General features: G+C 41.5%; 4 protein-coding genes across 4 annotated transcripts; 2 read left to right on the top strand and 2 right to left on the bottom strand.

Annotated features, from left to right (window-relative positions):
* Positions 1–350: 350 nt before the first annotated feature.
* Positions 351–5,230, bottom strand: LOC115750046. The gene is made up of 8 exons (XM_048277549.1): positions 5,093–5,230; positions 4,805–4,869; positions 3,797–4,068; positions 2,781–3,441; positions 2,090–2,289; positions 1,776–2,005; positions 816–1,672; positions 351–658 (listed from the first exon to the last, which is right to left on the bottom strand). The coding sequence occupies exons 2-7, from the start codon at positions 4,823–4,825 to the stop codon at positions 984–986; spliced, it is 2,073 nt and encodes a 690-aa protein (XP_048133506.1). The 5' UTR covers positions 4,826–4,869; positions 5,093–5,230; the 3' UTR covers positions 351–658; positions 816–983.
* Positions 5,231–8,831: 3,601 nt separating this feature from the next.
* On the top strand, positions 8,832–10,541 carry LOC115750047 (molybdate transporter 1). Its single transcript, XM_030687187.2, has one exon. It carries the CDS (start codon positions 8,963–8,965, stop codon positions 10,343–10,345), a length of 1,383 nt encoding a protein of 460 aa, XP_030543047.1. The 5' UTR covers positions 8,832–8,962; the 3' UTR covers positions 10,346–10,541.
* Positions 10,542–10,687: 146 nt separating this feature from the next.
* On the bottom strand, positions 10,688–15,856 carry LOC115750072 (probable ADP-ribosylation factor GTPase-activating protein AGD14). Its single transcript, XM_048277555.1, has 11 exons — positions 15,534–15,856; positions 14,928–14,989; positions 14,654–14,741; positions 14,495–14,556; positions 14,322–14,418; positions 13,722–14,186; positions 12,305–13,447; positions 12,131–12,214; positions 11,636–11,813; positions 11,510–11,555; positions 10,688–11,254 (listed from the first exon to the last, which is right to left on the bottom strand). The coding sequence occupies exons 1-7, from the start codon at positions 15,630–15,632 to the stop codon at positions 12,833–12,835; spliced, it is 1,488 nt and encodes a 495-aa protein (XP_048133512.1). The 5' UTR covers positions 15,633–15,856; the 3' UTR covers positions 10,688–11,254; positions 11,510–11,555; positions 11,636–11,813; positions 12,131–12,214; positions 12,305–12,832.
* Positions 15,857–22,067: 6,211 nt separating this feature from the next.
* Positions 22,068–26,923, top strand: LOC115750048 (syntaxin-32). Its single transcript, XM_030687188.2, has 6 exons — positions 22,068–22,316; positions 22,741–23,033; positions 23,275–23,522; positions 23,674–23,870; positions 25,512–25,706; positions 26,524–26,923. The coding sequence occupies exons 2-6, from the start codon at positions 22,796–22,798 to the stop codon at positions 26,681–26,683; spliced, it is 1,038 nt and encodes a 345-aa protein (XP_030543048.1). The 5' UTR covers positions 22,068–22,316; positions 22,741–22,795; the 3' UTR covers positions 26,684–26,923.
* The last annotated feature ends 594 nt before the right edge of the window (positions 26,924–27,517 follow it).

The raw sequence follows: 27,517 nt of genomic DNA, 5'->3' as shown, positions 1-27,517 counted from the left end.
ATTTCAAAATAAGAGATGCGTCACACTACTGTAAGAAGTAGCAATTAAATTGCGATCAAATCACTTATAGCCCTGTTGATCATGCTATAGTCTAATTTGATCGGTCCCTAATTCGTGTGTTAAGTACACAACCAACCTGATATGACCGATCAATAAATTTCCATGGAGTTCCAATATTGAAATCACTAACTTTTGATTGATTTGGTACATTCCGAGTCACTGTCACGTGTTGCAATTCTCACGCAAAATACTTCCAACTATTGCGTACAGAAAAGTAAATCTACCTTCCTAGCTGGAACTTCGAAAGCAAGCTTCAAGAGAAGGATAAGGATCCTCCATCTATGATGACACTTCCAGCAACCACAGATGGTTGTGCAGGATCAATCAAAATTCAAAACTATCCGGCAGGGCTGTAGCAGAAGCTGAAGCCACCAGCCTTGCCCGGATCGACTCAATCAAACCGACGCTGTCCAACACCCTTTAGCTACCGGCTTTAAGTGGTGCCCGAATGTTGTATCGATCCGAGTGCGTAGAGATTTAAGTGGATGAAGTTGCACCGTGGAAACGGATACCCAATATCCTCAACCGTCCACGAGCCGGATCAGTGAACAGGGATTGAGCCCCCAGTGCTTCTGCAGTCCTAAGGGGATCAATCAACCTGAAACAAATAAGCCAACGAGCAGACATATGACGAACTGAACTTACCAAGATAAAAATAAGGAAAGAAACCAATAATTTGTCAAAAACTAACATTTTTTTCTTTTGCACGGCTTCTTCCTCGGCATCTTATGAGCCATATATATATGACTACATACCAGCCCAAGCCAAGTATCGGTGACTCCGATAATAATGATAATGCCTAAGCTCTCTCCCATGCTTTGGCCATGTTATCTCTCTCGAGTCTGCTAGACAGCAGAATATAGGCCTTGCCATCTGAATGAAAATGCTTTGATCAGCACACCTGATATTCCCTTGCTACAAAGTTAAGGAGGTGGAAAAAGCTGAACATAGTCAGCCAGCTGTGAGTCCGCTTCAGCAGCAAGAGGTTGCAACAGCCCACTATTGGACAACTCTTCCAAGCTTTTAATTTCCTGATGCAACCAGGTTGCACGTAAAATGGCATGATCAAGAACAATAGGAATCTCAGGGGGTTTCTGCAGCAGAGACAGCAGGGCCTGCCTATAACCTTGGGAAGCTAATGATGTTCCCGCAACCTGACGAGTTCTACACAAGATTGCCACCTTGATGACGTGTTCACATAGATTTCCGTGCTCTGACCAGGAGCAATTGCATAGGGAGAACTCCGAACCTGGATTCCACACTGTGTATACTGAGCTTCTGTCTTCAGAGAGAACTTTTGCAAGCAGAAGATTTTGCTCATCCAATGTCACGTCAACATCCAGAATGTCGAGGGCCTGATGCCAAGCATTACTTGTAAAACTCCGGTCTCTAACATTCTCAAAATACCCAGTATCAAGAGAATAATGATCCAACCAGAATAAAGAGTGATATTCAGTTGCCAACATGTGGATCAACCGGTCGATTCTTGGCCATAAATTGCAATATTGATTGTCTAAAAGCTTAAACTTCAATCTCAGGTGGTAAGACTCAATTGCAGCCTGGGGTTCAGGACCAGCTGTTGGCAAAGACTTCATACCATTAATCAAAGCATCTGCAAGATAAAAGAGGCATCAAAGTTCAGAGCAACTATACCTTTTAAAGCCATCAAAAAATTACAATTCAAGAAGGACAATTTTAGATTTCGTTAACAATACCTATACCGGGTAACCACCGCTCTCTGAAATAATCCATAAAGGCACATTGGTCAACAAATACTTGCATGAACTCTTCCACTGCATTTATTCTCGTGCGGTACAAGATGGAGCCTAAGAACCTACACATCTCTCTTTGTACATCAGAGTGGCAGCTTCGCTTTAGAAGATTTCTTATCCAAGCACGACGAACACGCCAAAGGCACAATAGTACTCTGCATCGAAATGCCTCTCTGAAAATAGGATGAGCTCAACATTCATATTGTCACTTCTCTGTTTCTTCCATAATAGCTCAAGGAAATCATAACATCGTTTACCTTATAAGAGAGACCTTGAAGGAACAATCATCCACTAGAAAGGAACTCAATTGCCATTTAGGATCCTTTGTGAAGATCCTTTCTGCTAGGGGACCAATCCATTTATGAATACTTTGACAGATGAGGGAGGAGGAAATGATCCAGGCAACTGGAATGGCATTATGGGAGGTGTCGAAAGCAAGTAAGGTGCATAAGGGATACTGTTGAGAAAAGATATTATAACTCAAAACAGATTTTGGATACCATCCAGTCTCAAGAAACAGGTCAGCAGTTATAGATACTAAAAACTCTTGTGCCAATGTCAGAGGCAAGCCTAACGCCTGAATTATGTCAGTAATTGTCATAAGCACAGGCACAGAATCCAGAAACTAAATCATGCCAGTACCATGCTACTTACGGAATATAAAAGCAATACCGGAAACCTACAGTCAAGCCCACAATCATCCCACTTCTTATCAACTAGTATTTCATTAGGGAAAAGATGATTACCTCACCTCCAGTGGCACTATCATTCTCTCGTGTTCCTAACATTTACCTGGGACAATAGTATTAACCAGACACATGCATGTAACCCGACTATTATCATGCTCACACAGCTCTCTATCCTTGGGCAACATGATGCAGATAGTTGTGACCATCTTCCCTTTTCCTCCATGTGGGTGGTTGGTTGATGCAGGAAAAGAGATGTTACCTTTAGCTTGTTCCTGCCGAAGGATGAATGCATAGCAATGGAGCCATTCTGCCCATGATGCAGCATCTGTTTCAGCTGCCAATTTGTCTGTATACCCATTATAAAAGGTTCTGTATCAGTGCATTCTTGATAGAAGAAGACATACTTCTGATTACGTTGCACCCATATCTTTACACTGCATTCATCATTTTCATCCAACTCATGTGAAGAATTGTGAACAAGCCTTTCCATATTACGAACATCATTCATACTGAGAAGATCATCACGGTTGAGAGGCCCACCATGCCTCTGCACCAGCTCCATGTGGTGCTGCATTATGTCATCTATAGGTATCGCAACGTAAAGCATAGACATCACTCTCTGGCGTAGCTCTTCTGAAATTCGGGGAGCATACATAGCTCTTGTGCCAACAGCATGGCGATCAACTATCCCATGACATGGTGCACTCGTTTTATCAACATGCTTTCGCTGATTATAAATAATAAGAGCAATCAAGGGTCGGACGTATAGACGCTTTACCGTGAAGTGGCAAACACAACCCCTCATCATGCGACGTCTTCCAGGCCTGCTCCCCTTCCCTGATACAGGCTTCATGCTCATAGTGTCACCAACACCAGACTCATTGTCTCGGTAGTCTTCAGGACCATAAGAACACCAATACCTACGGCAGGCAAGAATCACTTCTTGAGTTTCAAGTTACAGACTGACAATGATAAAGCTACTTCCTTGTCTAAACCAAGGAAAAATATCATTCTCTCCGCTAATAAAATCGACCAAAACTGGAATTTAATTGTAAGTAGCAGATTACATTTTTCTTTTCCAATACGTTCAAGGTTCATGAAGACTTAAAAAGAAAACCTTTTTCTATTAAGTTAGGCAGGATAGCCGTCTCATGAATGCAGTACTATTTCCAACATGCAAACTCCAAAATTGAGCTGGACTTGGACTAAAGGAGCAACTTATATGAAACAAATGGCACTGAAGCAGTAGATTGCCACAATTATAATGTGACGCACAGGGTGTATTCAAGATAGCCATCTACCCTTGGTTTACTGGTGCTCCCCTCATGTCTTCTCCTCCTTGACTCAATTCGAAAACTAGCAGGGCAGTCCGCTTTACTAGATTCTCCTTTGACAAAGTCTTCAACCCTGGCAAAAGGTATAACAGCAACATCATCACCACCTTGGCGACCACCCACTATTTTCACCCACTTCAACTGAGAGGCAGAAAACTCTGCACAAGGTGGATCTTGAACCGGAAGATTAAGATTATCCTCCATTCTAGCTGCCTAACATATGAAGCACGTAGCCCTTATAAGATTAACAATAAGAAGGTGATGAGCAAAATATCAAGAAATAGTTTAAGAATGCCAAAGCCATTGTTTAACAATTCATTTAGGACACGTAAGCAAGAGCAACATGGTATCATGAATTTCTCAACTATGCGCGGTTTCACTTCCCCGTCGTTCAGTTGTCAATAAATGGACCATCTGTTATGGAGACACAAGAAAAACCTAGAAAACACCTTCTTCTTTTTTTCCAGCAAACTTACACTTCAACAAGCCAATTAACAGAATGCCGCGCAAACCAACGAGCAGACAAGAAAACCATGCAAAGAGAAACCTGACACGCACTTCAAGGACCCCAACAAGGAAAGTGAAAGCAAAATGAGTCGACATCTTCCACGTCAAAAACGACGAGAAGAAGGCAACTGCACCAACCATTGGGCTAGGACCTATTCCTGCTAGAGGGCCCTGACACCCCAAACCAACAAAACACTCGAGGAATCGGGTGATCATCTTCTTCGCAATGCGACACAAGAAGATCCTGATTTCAATTCTTTCCCACCCAAATCGCAGCGCAGCAAATAGTTCTCCTTTACCAAACAATCACATCATTTAAACGACGGCAATCGCGAGAAGCAAGACTTCGACCTCAATCAACGGGGTTTCATGACCCATCAGCTCAAACGAACGGATTCAATCCGCAAGAACACCCAAGCAATAGCTGAAATCGCAGAAGTACCTTAGCCCGGCGGCCCTTCATTTTCCACCTCAGCTTTGTACTCAATTCGATGTTGTACAGAGCCTCTATATGCCGGCAGACACGCCACAAAACGATGACGATTATCTTCCGACGCTCCGAAGTATCAGCAAGAGAGATGGAGGTCCATTCTCTTCAGTGAAACCCGAGGACCCAGAACAGGAAGAGGGGTAACTCTCAAAGCTTTCAATGGAGTTTCGCGGGCTTCAAGTCACGGATGGAAGTGGAGGAGATGAAAAGCGGCGAGACGAGGAAGAAAAAAATACAGACCGCTGGGTTGGTGTCCGGTTTGATCTCTCAGCTTTCCCCGTCGCGTTGAAGCACAGTGGCACGGAGGGTGTCGTTGCAAAATTTGAAGTTTGGAATTGTTTGTCTCCTTTGTTTTGGCCTTTTCAGGAAAAATAATACTAGCCCCATAATCGAAAAATGGTAAACACAAAAAATAAGCTATTTAAAAAATATTTTCTAAAAAGTGATTGCTTATATCATTTAAAAAAATTAATCAACGAAAAATATTTTCACCATCGATAACAATCTATGCCTAACTATTTTCGTAAGTGATGAAAAAAATTTCATTTATTTATTTTTTTAAGCGACATAAGCGATTACTTTTTGAAAAATATTTTTCAAATCGCTCATTTTTCGTGAAACAAACGGAGTCTTAAAGAATTTTTTTTTTTTAAACTATGCCTATTACAACATCGGTATACTATTTTTACGTGTCTGTTGAAATAAAAAAAAAAACCTTTTTAATGATCGGCGAGAAACGACGACTCTAGATTTGAAAATTCGACAAGGCCAGATCGAGAGGCATCGGCCATGGACGAGTAAGAACAATGGAGGAGGGGCGACTCGGCCTCAATGCGATGGCTAGAGGGGGAACGGAGGTTAGGTCATTTGGAAGAGGAGGGAGAGAGTAAGTAGATTTTTTTTTCTTTTATTTTTTAAACCCGATTCCGTATTATAATATATGGAGAAATTTTCAAATAATGATTTGAAGTACTATCATTTTTTTCAAATAAGGCCTTGAAGTGAACCTAATTTCAAATAATGGCATGAAATGCTCTAATTGTTTCGAAAAGGGCCCGATCAAGGGCATTCTCACCATTTATTTTTTTTTAATTGTTTTCCTTTTCTCCTTTTCTTTTTTCCATTTCTTTTTTTTTTATTGCCACCGATGGGAACTCGGCAACCCTCATCCAAGCTCTTGTCAACCACGGGCGAGGTGACCCTCGCTCTACCTAGGTTAGGGAGACCCGCCCAGCCCTCACTAGTAATCAATATAGTCGGCCACGATCGAAAAGGAAGGAAAAAAAAGATAAAAAAAAAACTAAATGACAAAAATGTTTTTAGTCAGGCTATTGTTAAAAATAATAAGAAAACTTCATGCTCTTATTTTTATCCGAGAAAATAAGGCCACTCCATATTCTTATTATAAATTTTACCATCCGTATGCGTAAATTTACCATCGGTGTTCTTTTGACTAAGGTCAAGTGGCCCAAGGACAATAGTCGCAATTAGGCTCGTTAGGGTTTATTAACTCGCGACTTTTTCACTTTTTATTCTTTTCGAATATTCTTACAACTCCCACCCCCCTTTGGCTTTTATTCTGCACGAACACTTTCGATTTATACAATTACTGAACATAGAGCCATTCGGAAGTTATTTCCATAGTTTGATTTTCTTTTTCTTTTTGTAAAGCACGTTTGCCCGTTTTCTATTTTTCAAAAATTTCAGAGAAAACGAGAATGCAATTTCCAGAAGGTGTAGATAGAATGGGCACGCGATTTCTATGTCGACGTTCCATCATTTGCTACCAATTAAGGCCGCAGTTGGCGCAAGGACTTGTCCTGCTGCTCGCGAGCGTACGTATCTATTCGGATCGCGAGAAACAAAAAGAAAAGAAAAGAAAAAAACCCGTTGCGCGATAACTTACGGGCTCGCCTAGATCCGATTCATGGCACTCGAACCACGAAATCATTTCACGATGAGTGTAATTTCTCGTCGGATTTGCTATTTATTTCAATACGGGGGCCATGTCGAGCGACACATATGTGTATGCACCCCGAATGAGTATTTGCAAAAAGCGTGATGTAACCAAAAAAAAGAAAAGAAAAGAATCTTCTGAGGCAATTATCTTTGTGTGCAATCGTTGACAAAGAACTTGGTTCTGTGTCAAGCAAAAGATGGCCACAGATCGGAACTCGAGTTAACGATGATTGGACTGCACATAACATCATGGCTCGAATATCATTCGCTGGCTAAAGCGTCAACCGTTGGCTGCAATGTGCACAGAATAATTGGTAGGAGTATGCCCCCTCGATGTTGACAGAACCACATAGAGAGGCGGAAAAAAAATAGAAAAAAAAAGGAAAAAAAATATATATATTGTTTTTTTTATCTTATTTTATTATACAAGTCACATTTTGTACGCTTTGTGTATATTGCGAAATCTTGCTCCCTCTTCGAGCGTCCCCACCCCACTCCTCCTTGTTAGTGGGGATTCGAAACCCCTCCTCCGCTCCCCCCTCCCCCCCCACATCTCTCTTTCTAAATGAGAAGATTGGCGACAAGGTTCGTTGTAATCATATATTCAAAACGACGCATGACTACATTTAGTAATTATCAGATTTTGGGGAATCGCTGTCAACTGTTTTAAAAATTTAAATTATTAGACGAATGCGCTATTTATTATTGAGTTATCGTATTGGTAATCTTAATGGTTAATCCACGTGATCTCAACATACTTTTGAACTTTTATCTGAATTGAAGACGCAGGGTTAAAAAGATGGCTTTAAGATGCTGAGGTCGAGGAGAGATTCTTTGCCGAAATTGAAGATAGCTCGCCCTTTCGAAGTGTCTTTGACTTTCGTTCGAAAGGCCAATTCGAGGAAGGGGGCCAACACAGGAAAAGGTCACTTTTACAATGGCTGCTAAGGACGACATTTTAGCTCGTTCTTTTTCCGATAACACCAAGAAAAGACGCAACGATCCATTTTCTGTTCCTTTTTTCTATTTTCGTCAACGCTTCGATTGGTTCCCTCCGTGTCTTGAATAAAACCTGTAAGCTTCTTTTTTATGAATGCCTGCCTACGTTCTTCGAATGAGCATATGGCATATGCCATGCCGTTCAAAACCGGAAATACGAGAATGGACTTCTTTTCCTTTTGTCATAAGTGCACCGAAAGTCTTGAAATCTGTCGGGAAAGTGCAATCGATTTTGAAAACTTGAAAAAAAAAAATGCAATTAAGGCCTAAAATTAGTCATATCGGTGTACTCGAGTCTTTCTGTGAACTCCATCCAACTTCTCGGTGACGATGGGGCGGCCCCGCCTGAAAGTTGGGCGGAGTTAACGGAAAAACTTAATTTCATCAATTTGACAAGTTCTAAAATTTGATTGCACTTTTGATAAGTGTCCCCATTTTTTTTTCTTTTGGGAAGAATCCAAAACCATATGGCATCAATCTCGTGATTTCACAGTGACAGTTTCATTCGAATGCAAGCCCACGTGTATTATCAAGATGGCATCATACATGTCCCACTATCAATGATTTTTTAGAAAATGGGTCAAGATAACTTCTAGGAATATCTTGTAAATCTTTCACCCAACTTAACTTTTCCTCAACCTACACCCTTTTTTCATCCCATTCCCTAAAAATTGTTTTAAAATCTTCAAATGTTTCCTCTTCTCTTTCTCCACACACATGCCATGTCGATTTCACTATTCCTGTCGCTCGCGACGAGTGCCCGTCTAAAATTTTATAAACTCGTGAATACCATTCCAGTGAATCTATAGAGTCAAGCTAAGGCACACTAATACAAATTTATTCGCGTCTTATCATTTTTAATCGTGATTAATTCTGTTCATCGCATCGTTCTTTAAATAGGTCAATTATCATTATAAGTAGGGCCACGAAAGATAAAAACCCAGATGTGATTCTGTCTCCTCCTTTATGCCCGAGACCACAACCATCGGCGCACGTCCCGCCACCCCTACAACGTCCTCTCGCGGAGCTATAAAAGGGACGCTTTCGATCCGTTCGACCACAGACCCACAGGACGCCAACTAGTGAAAGGAGCATCGAATTCTCTCTCCCCCTCTTCGCGTCCGCTACGCAGTGCAGCACCGAGTCGAAGCCATGGCGGACCCTCCGAGCACCCACCATCCTCAGGCGCCCAAATTCACTTCGCCGTCCGGCGTGTTCCAGAAGCTCAGGACCAACTTGGCCGTGCGCTCGAAATGGGGCGAGATCAATGGAGCCATGGGGGATTTGGGCACGTACATCCCCATAGTCCTGGCCATGACGCTGGCCAAGGACCTCAACCTCGGCACGACGCTGATATTCACTGGCGTCTACAACGTGGTCACCGGCGCAGTGTACGGCGTGCCCATGCCGGTGCAACCCATGAAGGCCATCGCGGCGGCCGCGATTTCCGGCGCCGACTTCGGCATCCCGGAGGTCATGGCGGCCGGGATTTGCACCGGCGCGATTCTGGTCCTCCTGGGCGTCACCGGGTTGATGCAGCTCGTTTACAGGCTGATCCCTCTGTCTGTTGTCAGGGGGATTCAGCTCTCGCAGGGGCTGTCGTTTGCGATGACTGCTGTGAAGTACATCAGGAAAGTTCAAAACTTTTCGAAGTCGAAAGCGGCTGGGAATCGGCACTGGTTCGGGTTGGATGGCATGGTGCTGGCCATTGTCTGTGCATGTTTCATCGTGGTCGTCAATGGCGCCGGTGAAGAGAATGCAGAGAGCGAAAGCAACCAGGAAATGGGCGATGACGTCGAGGATCAAAGCTCGAGAAGGAGGAGAAAATGGAGGAGAATCATGGGTGCTCTTCCCTCAGCCTTCATTATCTTCCTGCTGGGTGTTGTCCTGGCCTTCATTAGAGAGCCCAAAGTGGTCAGGGACATTAAATTTGGTCCATCCTCTGTTGAAGTTGTGAAGATTTCAAGGCATGCTTGGAAAGAGGGATTCATTAAAGGCACAATTCCCCAACTCCCGTTATCGATATTGAATTCGGTCATTGCGGTGTGCAAGCTGTCGTACGACCTCTTCCCAGAGAAGGACTTCTCCTCCGCGTCGGTGGCGGTCACGGTAGGGGTGATGAATCTGGTTGGGTGCTGGTTTGGGGCCATGCCGTGCTGCCACGGCGCTGGAGGCCTGGCGGGGCAGTACAAGTTTGGCGGCAGGAGCGGGGGCTGCGTGGCAATCCTGGGCGCTGCTAAATTGATTCTTGGTTTGGTCCTTGGGAGTTCTATAGTGAAGGTGTTGGACCAGTTCCCTGTTGGTATGCTCGGTGTCCTGCTTTTGTTTGCGGGGATTGAGCTGGCTATGGCTGCCAGGGACATGAACTCAAAGGAGGAGGCTTTCGTGATGCTGATCTGTGCAGCGGTCTCTCTCGTCGGATCGAGCGCGGCGCTCGGGTTTCTTTGTGGGATCGTGGTTCACGTGCTACTTAGGTTGAGGAATTTGAGTAGTTTTCGTTCCTGCTCGACGATATGCACGCAAGGAACGCCTTGAGTTCGTCTGTGCTAGAACATATGGATGCATCAAGCACTTAGCCGCAGCTTGTGCGCTGCAATTCCCGAATAAACTACTCAAGTACTAAATTTTCTAGTGTTTGATTTGAGCGTGTTTCATCAACTTGCACTTGATTTTCACTTTCATTTCATTTGCAGTATCAATGCGTGACATTATCGGTGCTTCTCCATTAGCACATTCCCTTTGTCTTCCACTCTTTTTTTTTTTTTTGGTTCTTCTTTGGTGCTGATTAAAGTGAAAACCGGAGCTACATCTTTCCATTTGCTTGCAAGAAGTATGCTTCCTTTCCTCACATTGGCATCATCGGATCTTTGAATTCGTGCACGGAATTTCCTTACTTAGTCGAGTGTTTGACAAAGTTTAAGATGCTCGCCATCTTGCTCCTTCGCATCGCCAAGAATACAAGCTACAGTTTCTAATTCCGCAAAGGAAATTCTGGTCACAGCTCAAAGCAGCATCCTGGAAGGATGGTCGACAAGACGAAAGCTAAATTTACAGAGGAGTATTGCGAACTATTTGAACTTGTCAATGAATATTATGGGTTGGTTTGTGTGGTTTAACTCATTTACCACAATCGAGTTGCAGAGTTCCTAGCAAAGCATATACATGTGGACAGTCTTGATTGCGCCGGACAGTTTCAACTGACCTTCAATTAGGGAATGCGGAGTGAAACGCCTCCCACGATGTTGCAGGGCTGCAAGCTGGAAGACTATGTATGGATTCATCTGAGTCACTCCATTGTTAATCTAGGCGAAAGGGTTTCCTCCCCCTGAAGCCGGAAAAGAATTTGGGGCTGCGGGTGTCGAATAGCCCGTTGCCATCTGTTGACTAGTGTTCGAGGAGCTAAAAGGCGACGGATCGGTTCCATAACCACCGAAGCCATGCGCTCTGCAATGGTGATCAAGACTGATGAGGATGATCATCATGCAACTGCTAGATGAAAGTTCTAAATAGGCACGCCGAGAGAAACTACAGAGAGGAAGAACGCCTCATACAGGTTAATGCCACTGAAACAAGAGCATATTCCAAACCTATTCAACCTAACATTGATTTGGCATCTTAAGTATTTCGTTTATGAGCTTCTGATAGTTTCCTAAGGCCAAGTTCAAAATCTTAAGATAAATGGCCATCGGTAAGATATACCTTGAAGGCGGCATATCGCCCTGCCCTTGTTGCTCTGGGTGCAAACCTGGTGGAATTGAACATCAGCGAAGGGAAAATTGATTCACGTCAAAAAGTTCTATGCGAAAATAATGTCCATCATTTTACCCATCGATAAGGCTCCATAAGAAGAAGACTGGAACGGCGAGACGGCATTGGAGCCATATGATGGAGACTGATGCAGCATCATTCCTGGTGCTTTGGCACCCTGGCTTGAAGTATGTGCAAACCCAGAAGAAGCTGAGACATTGTACAGCGCTCCCTGCAGAGGTTCCATGGAAGCGAACTTCATGGTAGCAAGCGGAACAAGATTAGATATTAGTCACCCGTGTTTCTATTCAAACTTTCTGACTGGAAGTTCAGACAATGGCGTTTCAGTCTGATAGGAAAGAGAACATTTCAGATTTCAGATTGTTGGTCCATCAATTAGGAGGATTGTATCCATCCTGGATTCGTAACAATGTCCAGATCCCTAGACTATTGTTGGAAGCACTCCGCCAGACGAACTCATCCAACTTAGATTCTGATCGAAAACCGCGCAATTTCACAGGAGTCAAGAGAGAAACCACAGAAGGCAGTGATCGTTCAGAAAGCTATGCTTACCGCTGGCTCTTGAGGTTGATCAGTTCCACCACCGAAATCGAATGGGTTTGTCGACCTTGCAGAGCTCGGGTATGTGGGCATAGGCTGGAAAACAAGTTAGAAAAGGATGTTTGAGTAACCTGTTAGTGTGGAGTAAAAGTTTTTACTTGGACTCTTGTGGTGAACTGGTGATACCGTCATGTTAGGATAGTACTGCATGTTGAAGCCCATGCCATGAGGTCTAGCTGTTTGCCAACCTTGAATTGGTGCTGGTGCTGGGGGGTACAATGCAGTGAAAAGGTTCTGCAAGAACATGTGCCTGTAAAATAGCTGTTGCAACTTCCTTTTGGTTAAGAAACATATTCAATTAGCTTACTGCTGGAAGTTCCTTTCTCCCGCTGGGCTTCGGCTCAACGGGAAGGTTATGCAATGCCAATCCAGAGCTCGCCTCTTGGACAGGTGCGGTGCCAGCTTGAGATGAATTGCTAGGAGGTCCTTGCTCATTAAGCTCGAGCGACGTTAAAGGCTGCAAATACGCTCAAATAATCATGATGTGATAAGCATCACATGAAAAGAACCCCACAAGAAATGAAGGATTAAGAATCAGCTATGTTCTTCACATTTTTCCAAGGCTGCCTCTTGCAGGTCAACCAAGAGATTGAAGACAAAGTTGCCAACTATGTATGAGAGTGGAGAATCGCAGTACTTCTTTCAGATAAGTATTTATATAGAAGTTACCAGCGGTTCATTCTTTTCTACCGCAGCACTCTCATCCTTGGAAGGGGATGCTGGAGGCTGACACTGCTGAGTGCTCGGTAACTGCTCCGACAAGTCAACACTACTCTCGGGTGCTACTTGGGGAGTCTCTTCGCCAATATTTTCCGTTGAGACAATAGGACTTGATGTAGCAGGAGCATCAGCCAAGGCTGATGCTTGCTGTCTAGGAACATCAGCTGTTGCTGTTGTTTGTTCTGCAGCAGCATCAGGGGCTATGCCGGTGGGTGACGTGTTGCTTACAGCTGCAATTGACTGAGCATCGAAGCTGCTGATTCCCTCAGACAAATCACCGACTGTTACCACTGCTGGCGTTAATTCTAGCAACAACATCTCCAGGGTATTTGCACTTGATGCTGACGGTGCCTTCTCCTTTGCAGAGGGGGCGAACGAAGCCCAGTTACCTCCACCGGTAGAGGAAGGCGTTTGTTGTCTCTGCGTTTCAGCTGAAGCATCGGGAGGCTTCTCGTCTGTACTACACTCGATCAGACTTTGGGATTTGGCCTCTTTCATTTCTGCAGCACTGCCATTGGTATTCCGCAAATTATCTAACGATCGAACCTTCTGCAGTAAGAAATACCTCAGAGATCAGAGCACATACTAAGTACATGCTGGGGTAAATGTGAAAGGCCCCGGACAATGATAGTTTAAGTTCATGGAAACCTGCTAAATCTTCTTCAAAGTATCATGCAGAAAAGTCTTTCTGGTGCAAAATAATACAAGGAACTAGGAAGGAATGTTTTCACAGGTTTACATTTAAATACCCAGCTTTACAATCAAATGCTACTCGCCAGCGAGAGAGAAGTGTAAATCGAACTTGTCAAAGCAACTAGGATACCTTGACATTGGTACAACCATCAGAATTTTCCATCGTTTCGCCTACCCTGAGAGAAGGACCTGCGTCCGTTACAATCTCCTTTGCGGGTCGAGTTACAGTGGGAGTGGACTTATCCATGTTCTTTTGATTCTCGGGTGACCTGCTCCCCAGCCTCGATTCTTCATTGGCAAGCCTTTGACCCTGAGTTCGCCTGCCACTTCCTAACGTGTCGTCCCGAAACCGGTCATCAACAACCTCGAAACGGACAGGACTCCTCCTATAACCCCCGTATCTCGAGACTTCTCGGGCATATCTCGGACTTCTCCTTTCATCATAATAGTATTTCAAAATCCCGTCATCGCTTCGTCCACTCGGACTTGACCTTCCACTATAAGGTCTTTCGTATCTGTCCTCATACCTAGGGCTTCCAGATGCACTCCGACATGCATTCGAACTTCTGCTCCCATACGACTCTTCTTTGTCGGCCTGCATTCATACGGGACATTAAAATCAACGGAGCTCCATAAGCGAAAACTCCACTCTACATGTTCAAGATGTAACTAGAGAACATAGGCAAACCATAGACCTTTGGTTTATGCAAGGAATAACTAGTTAGCTCACCAATCTCAGCCTCGGGAGCTTCTCCTCGCTTCTTTCGCCACTAAATTTCCTATCTACGTAGACGTGCTTGATGAAATCCCGGAGTTTATAAAGGTTACTGGAAGAACATACACGTGATCAGACAATAATACTTCCTATAATTGCCGAGCGCTGTTCGAGAAGCGTGTGCAGACCTGCTGTCGGGATGAGAATGGCGCTCAGGATCCCATTCTTTGAGATATATTTGCCGCGCTCGCTTAAAACAAAGTCCCAGAACACAAGTGAGAAACGAGGCGTAACAAGTACAATGAAATCACCAAGTTGTGTAAGAGAATGCATACACAAATTCCCACCTCATTTCCTCCAGCTTGAAGTGCAGTCACTTCTTCACTAGTGAATTTAGCCATGGATATCGATTTTACCCGGTGCGTGAACTCACGGCTGCAATAGGTCGGAACATATCATTGATCAGCAAAAATAAGATGCTATGGCTCCGGCGGATAGGCAAGCCTATGCTGAAGTAACCCGCGATGGACTAGTCCACGAACCAGAACCAGACCGTATACAGTTGACACTGAATCAATCCAATGCATATTCAAGAAGAAATGAGTCTGTCTAGCAACTTACTGTATCCCACTGCAGTTCGTGCAGATGAACGTACAGAAGGTGGTGCAAACGTATTGCGGTCCCTGTAACAGAGCAAATGTCTCAGTACCAGATTATGATGGACGCGGCTCATGCGAGTCGAAAAATATGAAAAATCATGAACGGACGCTATCTGGCGAATAACATTTAGTTGGCCGGTGAGCTCTATAAACCAATTCATCCATTGCCGACTTCTGATGAAGGAACAGTGGAACTCGACAATGGCGGTCAGGTGCAATGACACCAAATTCCCTTTCTTGTCTTGGGAACCATAGTCCCGTGTTTCGCCATAATTTGACAGAGACAAATTTCTGAGGACATTCTGTCTCTTTTCTAGGTATAGCAAAATATGATCATTCAAACCACCAAATTCCTTGTTAACAATGTCAGCATTTCTCTAGAGCGACCATGCTGATTGCCGTCGAAGACATTTGAGGAAATCTGAATGAATTATATGCATTAGCTTAAGCAATTTTCTGCGCATTCAGAAAAAGGGACGATGCATTATTCGTTATCTATGCGGACATAATGAACAGGTTCAACAATTAGGAAACATGAGACGAAATCACGAAGAAACAGAGATCATACCAAACTGTTGCAGTTAATACATCTCCGGTTATCGGGATGTTTCAAGAGACCGCGGATAGTCCTCTCGAGTTTCTCGTCCTCCTTCACCTTGGGCGCCATCTCTCACCAGCTTCCATGCACCTCCTATTCAGCTGCAGGGGGCGGGAACCACCAAACAAATCATGCCCCGATCGTCGCCATCGTCTGCTAACATGAACGAACCATCTTCTTCATATGTTGCAATTATTTCATGGTCCCCGCTCGTACGGCACGGATCAGGGATCAAAAACAAGTTCCAGATGACCAAACTACAATTCGGAAACTACCGAACATTCTGAAAGCATGAAAACTTACTTTGGTTAATGGAAATGATAGACTTAGACTCGATCATGCAGAGCTCGAGAGAGGTTAAAGCTTCAGAAATGGAATCTGAAAGAGAATTGCGATAGTTTGAGATGCAGAGAGAGAGGGAGAGAGAGAGAGAGAGATTGAAGCCAGACATTTGTACCAAAATAAACAACCGGTGAACAGAAACTCTGAGCTAGAGAGGTGGAAGAGAGGGAAATTTGCCGCTTATGACGGTTAGGATGCGTAACTTTTTATGCCCTTCCTTAACGGCTTTTTGGACATTGGCTGACAACAACAACGTTGAAAAGACTTATTTAATATGTTTAGGATATATGATGTTTTATCTACGAAAAAATTTCAAATAAGGGCACGAAATGCCTTCATTTTCTCAAATTCAAAAAAAGCCTGACTAAGAGCATTTTCGTCATTTTATTATTATTATTATTGCTTTTACTATTTTTTTTCTTTTCTTGTTTCCCTATCTTTTTTTGTTTTTCCCCTTTTTTTGCCCTAGCTCTTGTCTCGATGGCCGGCCATCGGCAAGGGCTTCGCCTGGGTGATGTGACCCTCGCCCAGCCCTCGTAAGTGGCCGGTCTCCACCTAAAGTCGGCCACTAGCAAGGAGCTAGGGAAAAAAAACGAAAAAATGAGAGAAAAAGAAGGAAAAAAAAAAGAAATGACGAAAATGCTTTTGGTTAGACATTATATGTGGTCGGACATTATATGAAATAATTAACTTTGATTAAACCATTTCTTTCTCGATGCTTTGAATAGTCGGGAGGTAAACTGGAACATGATCTTATTTGAGAAAAATGATGGCACTTCGGATCCTTATTTGGAATTTTCCATTTATCTATTTATATTAAGCAAGCGAATTTCTTAGAATGCATAATAATTCTCTGATTTTTCAATGTGTCTCGAAGGGATTTTCCTCTTCTAATTTCACCAAACTTGATAGAAAGATCCATATCGGTATTCTGTGTGGTGACTTTCCTTAAAGCATTTATGACTTTTCATAATTAAAATTTGAGCATAGCCAACATGCATCTCGAATTTTGAGTAGTTTATGAGAACAATCCTATATCATTCCACTTTGTAACTATTTACAGATTTCGTACGTTTTCAAGTGTTGCCCATCAAATAAAAGTCAGATTAGGAGGGGCGCTATATCTGAAAAAAAAGTCAATGTTATAGTTAGAGTCGAAATTGAGAGAAGGTTCGCTCACGTGCTCGTCGCGTGGCACTCCACTTTGTCTTCGTGATTAGCCCACTTTTCGGAAAATGTTTTCCAAATTGCTTGTTTTCCATGAAACAAACAGAGCCTTAGTTTCAACTAAATAAAATAAATCGGAACTAACCAACGATGACTTCATTACCAAAAAAGTAACTGCTGCTTAGATGTACAATTAATTCTATTAAATTAATTCAATTCAGTGAAAAATATAATGAGTTGAATTTCATGTTAAAATTACATTTCTTGTTACTTGGAGATTACGGTAAACTTATTTTTCATTTTAGACTTGCAGTAACACCTGTAAAATCTAGCAGAATATGAACTATCGCAAGTTATTTAAAAATTAATGTATTTGCGTTTCATTTATTTTTTTTAAAAAATTAAATATAGATAGACCAGTTGGTTGTTCTGCTTCGGCTATCAAGGGTCGGCCACCCTCGTCCGGGCGTCAATGAGGGTCGGCGAGTAGGCGATGGTGCCACTGTCACTTTTCACTTGCAGGCCCCCATTCACCGCACAATATAGGGAGGGCCTACAATCCCTCACCTGGATCCGAGCGATGGTTGCCGACACTCACCGGTGAAGCCGGGGGCGGCAGCAGCCTCGTCCTTTGGCGTGATGGTGGTTTTGCCCCATGGAAAAACGAAGGTGTTCGAGTAGCTCGTTGTGCTTCGGGATTCCGTACGCGGGACATTCAATTGATACAAGTTTTACAAGTTGCATTGCGAAGCGTGGCTTCTATATATTAAATGGTAATGTTTTGAAGTTCATTACCTTTAAAAGTAGGTGAGGCGACTTTCTAAAGCTGCTATAAGCGACCGTGGCCGTGAGGCGATTGGCAAATACCTTATCAAAGTGACAGCAATCCTTTCCACAATTGAAAACTTGAAGCTGCTGTGGAGATGCAGGCAGCAAATAGATGTTGCTTTCGTATTTAATTAGTGATCCATGCATGCAATTGATTTGAAAGACAAAGCTTAAGTAGAAAATTTGAAGCAAAAAACCCGTAAATCGCGGAAAATATGCTCTAGAATTTGACTTTCTGTAATTACTAAAACATGCTTTAAAATTACTTTTACTGTGTTTCCCTGGATTATGAAGCATACGTATTACGACGTCTTTGTTCCCTTTATCAATTTTTGGACTTCCAATGTTATGGTATATTCATTTATCAAGTTATGAATATTATAACTTAGGGCCTGCATGGTAACCATTCTCATTCTTTGATTCTCATTTTGATCCGGAAAAACCGATTCTGGTTCAAATGAATTTTTTGATTCTGTTCTTGAATGAGTTTTAGAGAATTAGAATGTGTTTGATAACTGCATAAAATTTATATTTCAAAAAAATGATTATTTCCTTATTTTTTTCATTTAAGTCAAATAACTATGCAATTAATTTATAAAATTTCATCTTAAATTAAAGACTAATTTTCAATGTACACTCAAATAATTTAAAATACATTATTTTTTAGCATGTCATGAATGAAATACAAATTTTAATACATGATATTTAAAGTTCTTTAAATGTTGCGTTTTCTAAATACATAGAAACATCTTGTGACGTATGGCTACCGGTTTGCATGTTGGATGCCCTCATCCTCTGCAATATTCTTTGTAGGAGAGTGAAATATATGAAATTTATGAAATTTAGGCCCAACTTTATGAAAATAAGGTCAAACTAGCATAATCTAAGCTTTTTCTATTTTTTAGGATTTTCTAAAATTTTTGTTATTTTTTTTAAAAATTATTTTTTATTTTATTTTTATTAGGTAGAGGGGAAAAAATGATGAGAAAATTACAAGGAAAAAGTGAGAGATGTGAGACTTCATTCTGTTTGCTATTTTCAAAAGTCATTCTTTTTCTAGAAACAACTTTTTTTTGCTTCTGGATTTTACTCTAAAACTGATTCCGATTTTCCAAAATTGATTCAGGGAACAGAATTAGAATCAGAATTATTTACGTTACCAAACAACATTCTCATTTTTTACTATTCTGGGATGAGAATCAGAGAATGAGAATGGTTACCATGTAGGCCCTTAGTGACCAGCATATCCTATTCAATGCCACACATCTCTTGGACTCGGGATAAGAACAACCGGGAGTTTCATGACTTTCGTACGGCACTCATTTGAGTGCAATAACTTTTTTTTTTCAATTCATTTAAGTAAAATCAATAATTTGAATACCATTTCTACCGAATCGTCCTACGTGGATTTTCTTATTATTTTTAAAATTTTGTTCCCTTCTTTTTTTTTTTTTTTTGTTCGGGTGAGGGTCACCGATGATCTTCACTTGTCATGAAGGCCCGAGGTGAGGCCGCCATTGGGTTGCGAGCTAGGGCCTTGCTTGAGTGAGGACTTCGTGGCCTCCCCGGCCATGGGGGAGGGCGTGAAGACCCTCGTCGGATCTGAGCGAGGCGGCCTCTCTTGCGGTCGGCGGAGCTACGATTGCCTTGTCCAAGGCCTTCTATGCCCACCGATCATAGGCGAGGCAACCCTTGTCTAATGTGCGTGAGGCTTTTGTGGCCGCCGAGGGTCGCCGACATTAAAAAAAAGGAAAAGGAAAAGAAAAATAAAAACTAAAATAATAATAATATAAAATAATAAAAGTTAAATAAAATTACAAAATTTGTCGGCGTAAGACTTTTCAAGGTCCACGTTGGCTTTTCCAGCATTTGCGTCGGACTTTCGACGAGGTAAATTAGTGATAGCACTTAAGTGATCGATTTTTCACATTTGTGGCATTTAAGTGAGCAAAAAAAAAAAAAAAGATTAGAGCACTCGAGTGAGCTACATACGAAAGTTATGGCACTCCTGGCATTCTTGTCCCTCTTTGACTCACGTTACAAACAATTCAAAGTTGTGATAAGAAGTGCAGGCTAATTACCTAGTTCAAATGTAAAATCTAACCTAACAGAAGGTTATTTGATATAGCTTCCTCCTTAAAACAAATGCGTTTAAAAGAGACATTGGCCATTTAAAAGATTTTAGAAAGCATTTAACCGCCACAATACACTAGAAATGCAATATTTTATGATAGATTTTGGATGTAATATAACTAGGGCTACGTCCAAAAGAGGATTCCAGCACCTCGCATATCTCGTTATATTATACTTTTTTATTTGTAATTAAGTGATGTAACGAGATGTACAAAGTACTAATTATAGTGGAATCATCTATTAGACGTATTTTTAGTTTAAGAGTGAATCAAGATAAAATTCCGTGTCTCGATTTCTCTTTCTCGTTTTACGTTTTACTTCGCTGTGATTGTGCTCCGAATCTTAATATGTTGTACTAAAAATACGTGGCTACCATACTTATGAAACGGACTCATACTTTTGTTCTAGATCAACGTTGAAAATGTGTCTCTCGTGATTAAACTCAACGTTGTATGGCCTAAAAATGTGCGTTTTTAATGATTGGAATCGACTTATTTTGATTCTTTACGAGTAGTAGTACTCATGTTTTTTCTTTAACGAGCAAGGAATATTTGAAATATCAAAACTTTATGGAAAGACTTTACACGGCTTTTATTAACTCCAAATGCAATCATTCGTGTCCGATACTAATATTAGACCAATTTATGATCGGGGGTGTTATTTTCACTTCCTATATGACTAAATGCACTCCATTTTCACCAATGAGACAAAATTATGCTTAATCATTGAATTGAATTCAAAATGGTAAATCAATTCGCTTTCCTTGTTTTTTTTGGTATTTATATTTCTATATACTGTCTTACTGTCATAATTAGAAACATTACATTTTTTTTTCCAACCAAATGTAGGTATTTTCATGTATACTGAGTTTTTTTTTTTCAAAATTTACCTGTGCATATTAGGACATCTCCAAAATTCAGTTCCACGTTCTCGAGCAGCTTTATGTGTTTATGTCAACTGGAATCCCAAAAATTTGAAATAAGTACACCATGAGTGTCATAACTTGTATACAGCGTTCATTTGAGTGCTATAACTTTCAAAACGTTCACTTAGGTGCCATAACTTTCAAAAATCGTTCACTTGAGTGCCACGTCGGAGCAAAATCGTTTACTTGACTGCAACAGTAACTTTTTCGGCATGTCACGTTAGCTTTTCGGCGTACCACGTTATCTTTCCGGTGAGCCACGTCGCTTTTCCGGTTGCTACGTCAACTTTTCCGACGTCCACGTCAACATGGTATTTAAATGATTAACTTGAGATTTTCTTCCACTAATCTTTAGACCTCGCATGCTGAAATATTAAAATGACAAACCACGATTGCTTATGAAAGTTTAAGTTTTTAGAACGACTTGTAGTGGTTTCACAAAACTTGTATGATTTCGAAGTGAATTGTCCTGGGATTTTTCTAAACCCCTTATTTGGCTTTCTCATTATCCATTTTCACATACAGTATTATGCCTTTAATATTTTTCATCTTAGCATTATATAATCGGATTATATATATGATTAATGTGGGGATTTCTTGCACCGATCCCTTAATCATACGTGCTATTTAAGATTTCAATGGTAAAAGTGAATCCTAGGAACTTGCTTTTCTACTTCAAATTTTATTTTGACTTTATTTTGAAGGCCTCTAGGTATTGATCCTTTTTTTTTTTCCTTTTTTTTTGCAAATTTTGTGAAGGAAAATGACCTTCGCAATTGTTACCGCATGTGTACCACTTTAGGACTTTTCGTTGTACTAATCCAAAAAAAAAAAATTATTACCTAGAGGAAATGTAGTTATTTCTAGAAGTATGATTTATAGTTGATATGCTAATTAATCACGGCATTTAAGTAATTTTTAAGTTTTGTGATCTTATTTTTCGAAATGTTTTTCACATTCGAGTCCCATGTTTCGCATGGAATACCTAAATCTTCCAACAGAAATAAATATAACCATATAAAAACCGATGACCCTTTCGTGGACCTGTGGGACCCACTTTAGGTTGGCCACAAAATTTCATCGACAGACGATAGAAATGAGACCTCGCGACAACGGATTAAACACCAGTTTGTACTTTTCCTTCACCATCTCCGGACCGACGATCCGCATTGGCATCGAGAAATCGCCACGAAGCGAATTCGATTTCCTTTGAACACCTTTTCGGTCGACGAACTCTGCGGCTCCGCCCCTCGATCAGACCTGGATTCATCGTCTCGTCGCGGAAAAGTTTGCAGGGTATCGGAGCTCTAGGGCTCGGGATCTCGCGGTTCTTTGCCTGGATCGGTCTTTGGTTGAAGGTAAGCAGTTCTAATCCGTCGACGGCCGCGGCTCTAGTTTGGTCGGTCACGCCGATGCGGTGACAAACGATTCGTGATCCGGTGTTTTACCTCGTGAGGAGCAAGAAACGATGAAATTCTGTCTCGGTGGATCGGAGTTGGTTTTTTTTGTCGTTTACTGTAGAGATCTTCGATTTCGATTGAGGTCCGCGGGAGCGGGCTTTAGTTTCGGGAGCGAAAATGCTGTTTGATTATACTTATGGAAGTCTGAAGCAGCGATTTGCGTGCAGTTAGTAGCGAAATTCGATCTAGATCTGGGAAATGCTTGTAGTCAAATTTACGTCTCTTTTGGGTTGGATGGTTGGGGAATTGCTATTTTACGTGCATTTGCTGCTGAACTGATACGTGCAGATCTGAGGGGATCCTTTGAATTTTTGTGTTTCAGAGGTTATGTTTCATTAGAGCTCGAAGGCTTGAAGACTAGAATCGAAATTTTAAAAATGCCGGTAAAGGCAGCGCAATCATCTTTTCGGGATCGAACGCAGGAGTTTCAGAGTATAGTAGAGAGATTAAAGAAGTCGGTTTCAGCTGGGTCAGGACCAAATGGCCCGAGTAGCAGTTCCAAGACAGAAGAACAGCGATCAGGAGCTGCTCTTCAATCTGAGTTCAATCGGAGGGCTTCGAAAATTGGGTTTGGGATACATCAGACGTCCCAGAAGCTTGCAAAATTAACGCAATGTAAGCATCCAAATAGTTCAGAAGTAGCAGCTGTTTCAACTTCACTTATCATTGCATGTTCGATTTATGCCTAGGCGAAGCATATATTTGTTTTTGTTAAGTAGCATTATTACACTTACATTTGGCATTGTTTAGAGTGACCTCAGCGGTGTGACAGTTTGCATGGGTTAGTTTTGCGTTATAGATAGTTGTCCCACTAAGACATCTCTAAACGACCAATCGACTACTTTTCTGGTTGCAGTGGCAAAGAGAAACTGGGTTTTTGACGATCCGACTATGGAGATTCAGGAGCTTACTGCTGTCATCAAGCAGGATATTACTGCTCTCAACTCTGCTGTCGTAGATCTTCAGTTCCTTTGCAATTCCCGGAATGAGGGTGGTGTCTCCAGTGACACGACTAGTCATTCAACTACAGTTGTAGATGACCTGAAAAATCGATTGATGAGCGCTACAAAAGAGTTCAAAGAAGTTCTAACCATGCGAACCGAGGTAAGTCTAAAAGCTGCTGGAGGTTCACATGTAGAATGCTTCCCTAGTTCATGGAGTTATCTAATTTTGCTTCACTATTGCTGAACTCAATTAAGTTAATGAATAATCACTTTGTGTTTCGTCATAACCATATTCTGTTGTTTACTTGCAGAAGCTGAAGTCACATGACAATAGGAGACAGATATATTCTTCCCAGGCTTCAAAGGAGGCCGCCAATCCTTTTGTTCGTCAACGTCCACTGGCTACTAGAACAGCTGCTAATGCCTCGACAGCTCCACCTGTCCCATGGGCTAATGGCAATGGGCCGTCGTCATCGTCGTCGTCGTCGTCATCCCCATTGTTCCCCAGGTAACATTTGTATTCTTTTGCACAGTTGTTTGCCAGCTTACAGTCCAAACTACTTTCCACTTATGTCTTATGGACTGAACATTTGTTTTGAGTTCTTAATTACTCCTACATTAAAATTGCATGAACTTCATCCTATCTTGGGACAGCTGCGGTGTAGATGTTTTCTTAGGAAAAACTGCGATTGTCCTGTATGATTGATATTGCATCTAGATCGCACTCATACTGTGTGGCTCTTTGAAATCGAAGCTGTTGATCATGTCAGAAACCCCATGATCTGCTGTCGAGTCAAATGCTTGTCATTTGAAACTCATACAGAATTGGGCTGCTACAAATTTTGCCCATTTCTTTGATCTGAAACTGCAACGTATTCAGGGAGAGAAGCCTCCACCTACTAAGCCATTGAAAGATTTGTTATCTTCAAAGAACATCAGTGTTGATTCCTCTATAACCTTATCCATAAGGCTACTCTTTAATTTGCATATATCCAATCTGAGCATTTTCATTGTTCGGGCATATTGTCTTTATCTTTTATTCTTCGGCTACAGTTCATGTTCGTTGGTTAATGACAATGTCAAACTTAGTGGTAGATTGCTATTTATCAATTATCAGTGGCTAATAACGATAGACTTGGACTTTATTTGTCCTTACCACTTTGCTTGAAAACAAGTGATGAGAAAAGGAAATAAAGAGGAGTAAAGTTGGAGGAAAAGAAAATGGCAGAAGATATCCTTTAGTGTTTGGATGGAAGCAAAGTAGAGAGGAACAAGCGGTTGTGAAATTTTAAAATGGAATCTAAATGTAACGTGTAGCCTTGATTTCATAATGGTGGTTTAAAGACTAATCTCATTCATTTTCCCTCTACATTCTCCTCGATTTTAAAGTGATCAATTCTCTCCAAAATCCTTTGAATGTGCTTGGTCACCTTCATTGGGCTCTACTTAAGGTGTTGTTTAGAAAATTGATACTCTGGGTTCAGTGCTGTAGCATTCAGATCTTATTGGCATGCTTTGGTGCTGCTTAATGCCTTGAACTATAAACCATCAACCCTGAACTGGATACAAGATATATGTGAAGGACGTTCTCGATAGTCCTTCATGCTAACGATCAAATTTCCACTTTTGCTCAAATTGGATGCCATGTATTTTTCGAAGCTCTCCTGTGATTGTAACCCATCTCTGCTAATTGGATGATAAGTACCTGTTCTCTGGGACCTTCTGGGACCTGGTGCAATGCCCCTGGTGCAGCAATAAGCATTAACATGACTTGTGGATGTGGTGACTTAGTGGCAATAAGTGGCAACTTTGCTTTTGTTTCCTGCAATATTACAAACTAAGTTATATTCTCTGCATTTTGAATTTTCTTTGCATGCATGAATTCTTCAATTTCAACTTGTTATCAATCTCTGTGTAAGTAATCAAACTTCTCAGGGGTCTTCCCTTCTCTTTTGAAAAGAAATTGAAAATGTAGAAAACATCGAATCAATCAATTGTATTGTGAGGATCCCATTTTTGCATTTTAATCTGAGACTCTGTTGACATTACTCATCATGCAATTTATGCAAATTTGGTAGGGTGAATTAGCTTAGATGTAAATTATACATTTGCTGATATGACCTTCAATGTCATGTGTAATTCTCCTCAGAAAGCAGGGAGATGGGGAAAGTCAGCCTTTGCTGCAGCAAAGTCAACAGCAACAGCAATTGGTTCCTTTGCAAGACAGTTACATGCAGAGCAGAGCTGAAGCCCTTCAAAACGTAGAGTCTACTATTCATGAGTTGGGCAGTATCTTTAATCAGCTGGCGACCCTGGTTTCTCAGCAGGGAGAGATTGCAATCAGGTGTTTTTCCTGTTCTGGAGTATATCTCATGCAAGCTGTTTAAATTATGTCGCTATCCACTTTGTGTTTGCGTATGACAACATTGTTCTGGCTCTTTCTTCATTTCTTTGTTCCTTCTCCTTTTCTTCTTGTGAAGTGACTTATGACATAGTAAATGCCTGACAGAACTGGAATGATGAAAATGTCCTTTTATACTAAATAAACTCGAATAGGTTTAAGAGAGCATTCCACCATTGAATAGTTCTAGCTTCATCTCAGATCACCATTTTTCATCTCATTTGTGTCTGTCATGGTTAGGTTGCCTAATAGCTACCAATACAATGATGACATTATCTAGGAAAGTTCATGTGCCAGCAGTAGATGTTATATTCTGCATAGGGTGTCCTCTAGGATTGCTAGTGAGTTTTATTTTTTGTTTGGTGAATGAGGTCTTTCGCAATGAAATTTCACATTGGCAAGATACTGAGTCGAAATAAGTAAATGTGAAAATGAGAAGTAAAGTCGTTTGACGTGACGTTATTGCCAATTTCCACGTAGAATTGTTGGGGCTAGTTGATGGATGAGTGAAGCTGACAAACTTAGAAATTCTTTTGCGAAACTTCACATGAACCGACTGCACATGCGGATGTACAATCGCCCCCATGTAGTTTCTTCTCGTGATGTAGACTATGAGACTATTCTTGCTGTCCTGCTTCCTCCCTGAGAGTGGAACATGAGTCATGGTTTCTTGTTATGGAACTGATATACCGTTAGTGGAAATTTTCGTTCCGATGACTGTTTTATCAAGCATTATACACGTTTGTTTTTGTCTTTGTAGGATTGACGAGAATATGGATGATACACTCGCAAATGTAGAGGGTGCACAGGGGGCTTTGCTGAAGTACCTAAACAGCATATCATCAAATAGGTGGCTGATGATCAAAATTTTTTTTGTATTGATTTTTTTCCTCATGGTTTTCCTATTTTTTGTGGCATAGTCGGTTCCGAACGTAAAAAGAAATTGAGGGACTTCATGTACTCTACACACCTGTTCATCCCTCCGAACCCCTATCAGATGCATTCTCGCATGGGCAGGTAGTGTTGGTGTTTGGTGCCCAGTTCTCTTTTGCCTTTCTATGTAATGAAGCACATAATCGGAAGAGATATCCTTTTTGGCCGGTGGATCAATTGTACAAGATGTTGGAAACCACAAAATTGATGTAACTTTTTATCCTCTTCCTGCTTTTGCAGTGTTTGAATGCGGCGACCTTGTACTTAAAATATTTCGCGCAGCAAGGGTAATTCTCTATTGGAGTGAAGTATCTTTTTTTGGGGGTGGGGGTGGAATTGAAGTGAAGTATCTAAGTGGCTCCCTCTTGTGGCGAGCTACTTCTTCGCCTTCCCTACAACATGCCTCTGTCGAAGTATTTTGGGGCGTTTGGGATTTGCTTTTTCAAAGCAGCTTTGAGCATTTAGATTGCGTTTGGTTCGGCTTCGTCAAAACCTCAAATCTGTCTAGACAAATGTGAATGGCATTTGACAAACTTTTTGGAAAGCTTTGGGAAATGCAGTTGCATTTCACGCGAGCTCGGAGGTACTTTGAAATGTTGTATTTTTTGTAATGCAAATGCAATTTTTTCGTTTCAATTTTGCTCTCGCTCAATTTTCATGATTTTGGAAATGTCCCCATCTTGCACGATCTTGCGATGAGAGTTCAAGTCGTTGGTGAGGCCAGATTTGGCCATTGACATGCCAGTCTGAAGGTGGTTGAGTTACGCAGGATTCTCATAAGAAAGATTAGCAAAAGTTACTTATAAAGTGCAATTCTTATC

Source organism: Rhodamnia argentea, chromosome 4, assembly GCF_020921035.1.
Source record: "Rhodamnia argentea isolate NSW1041297 chromosome 4, ASM2092103v1, whole genome shotgun sequence".
NCBI classification, from domain to species: Eukaryota; Viridiplantae; Streptophyta; class Magnoliopsida; order Myrtales; family Myrtaceae; genus Rhodamnia; species Rhodamnia argentea.
The sequence above is the reverse complement of the archived record's forward strand: the minus strand, read 5'-3'. Positions and strand labels throughout refer to the sequence as shown.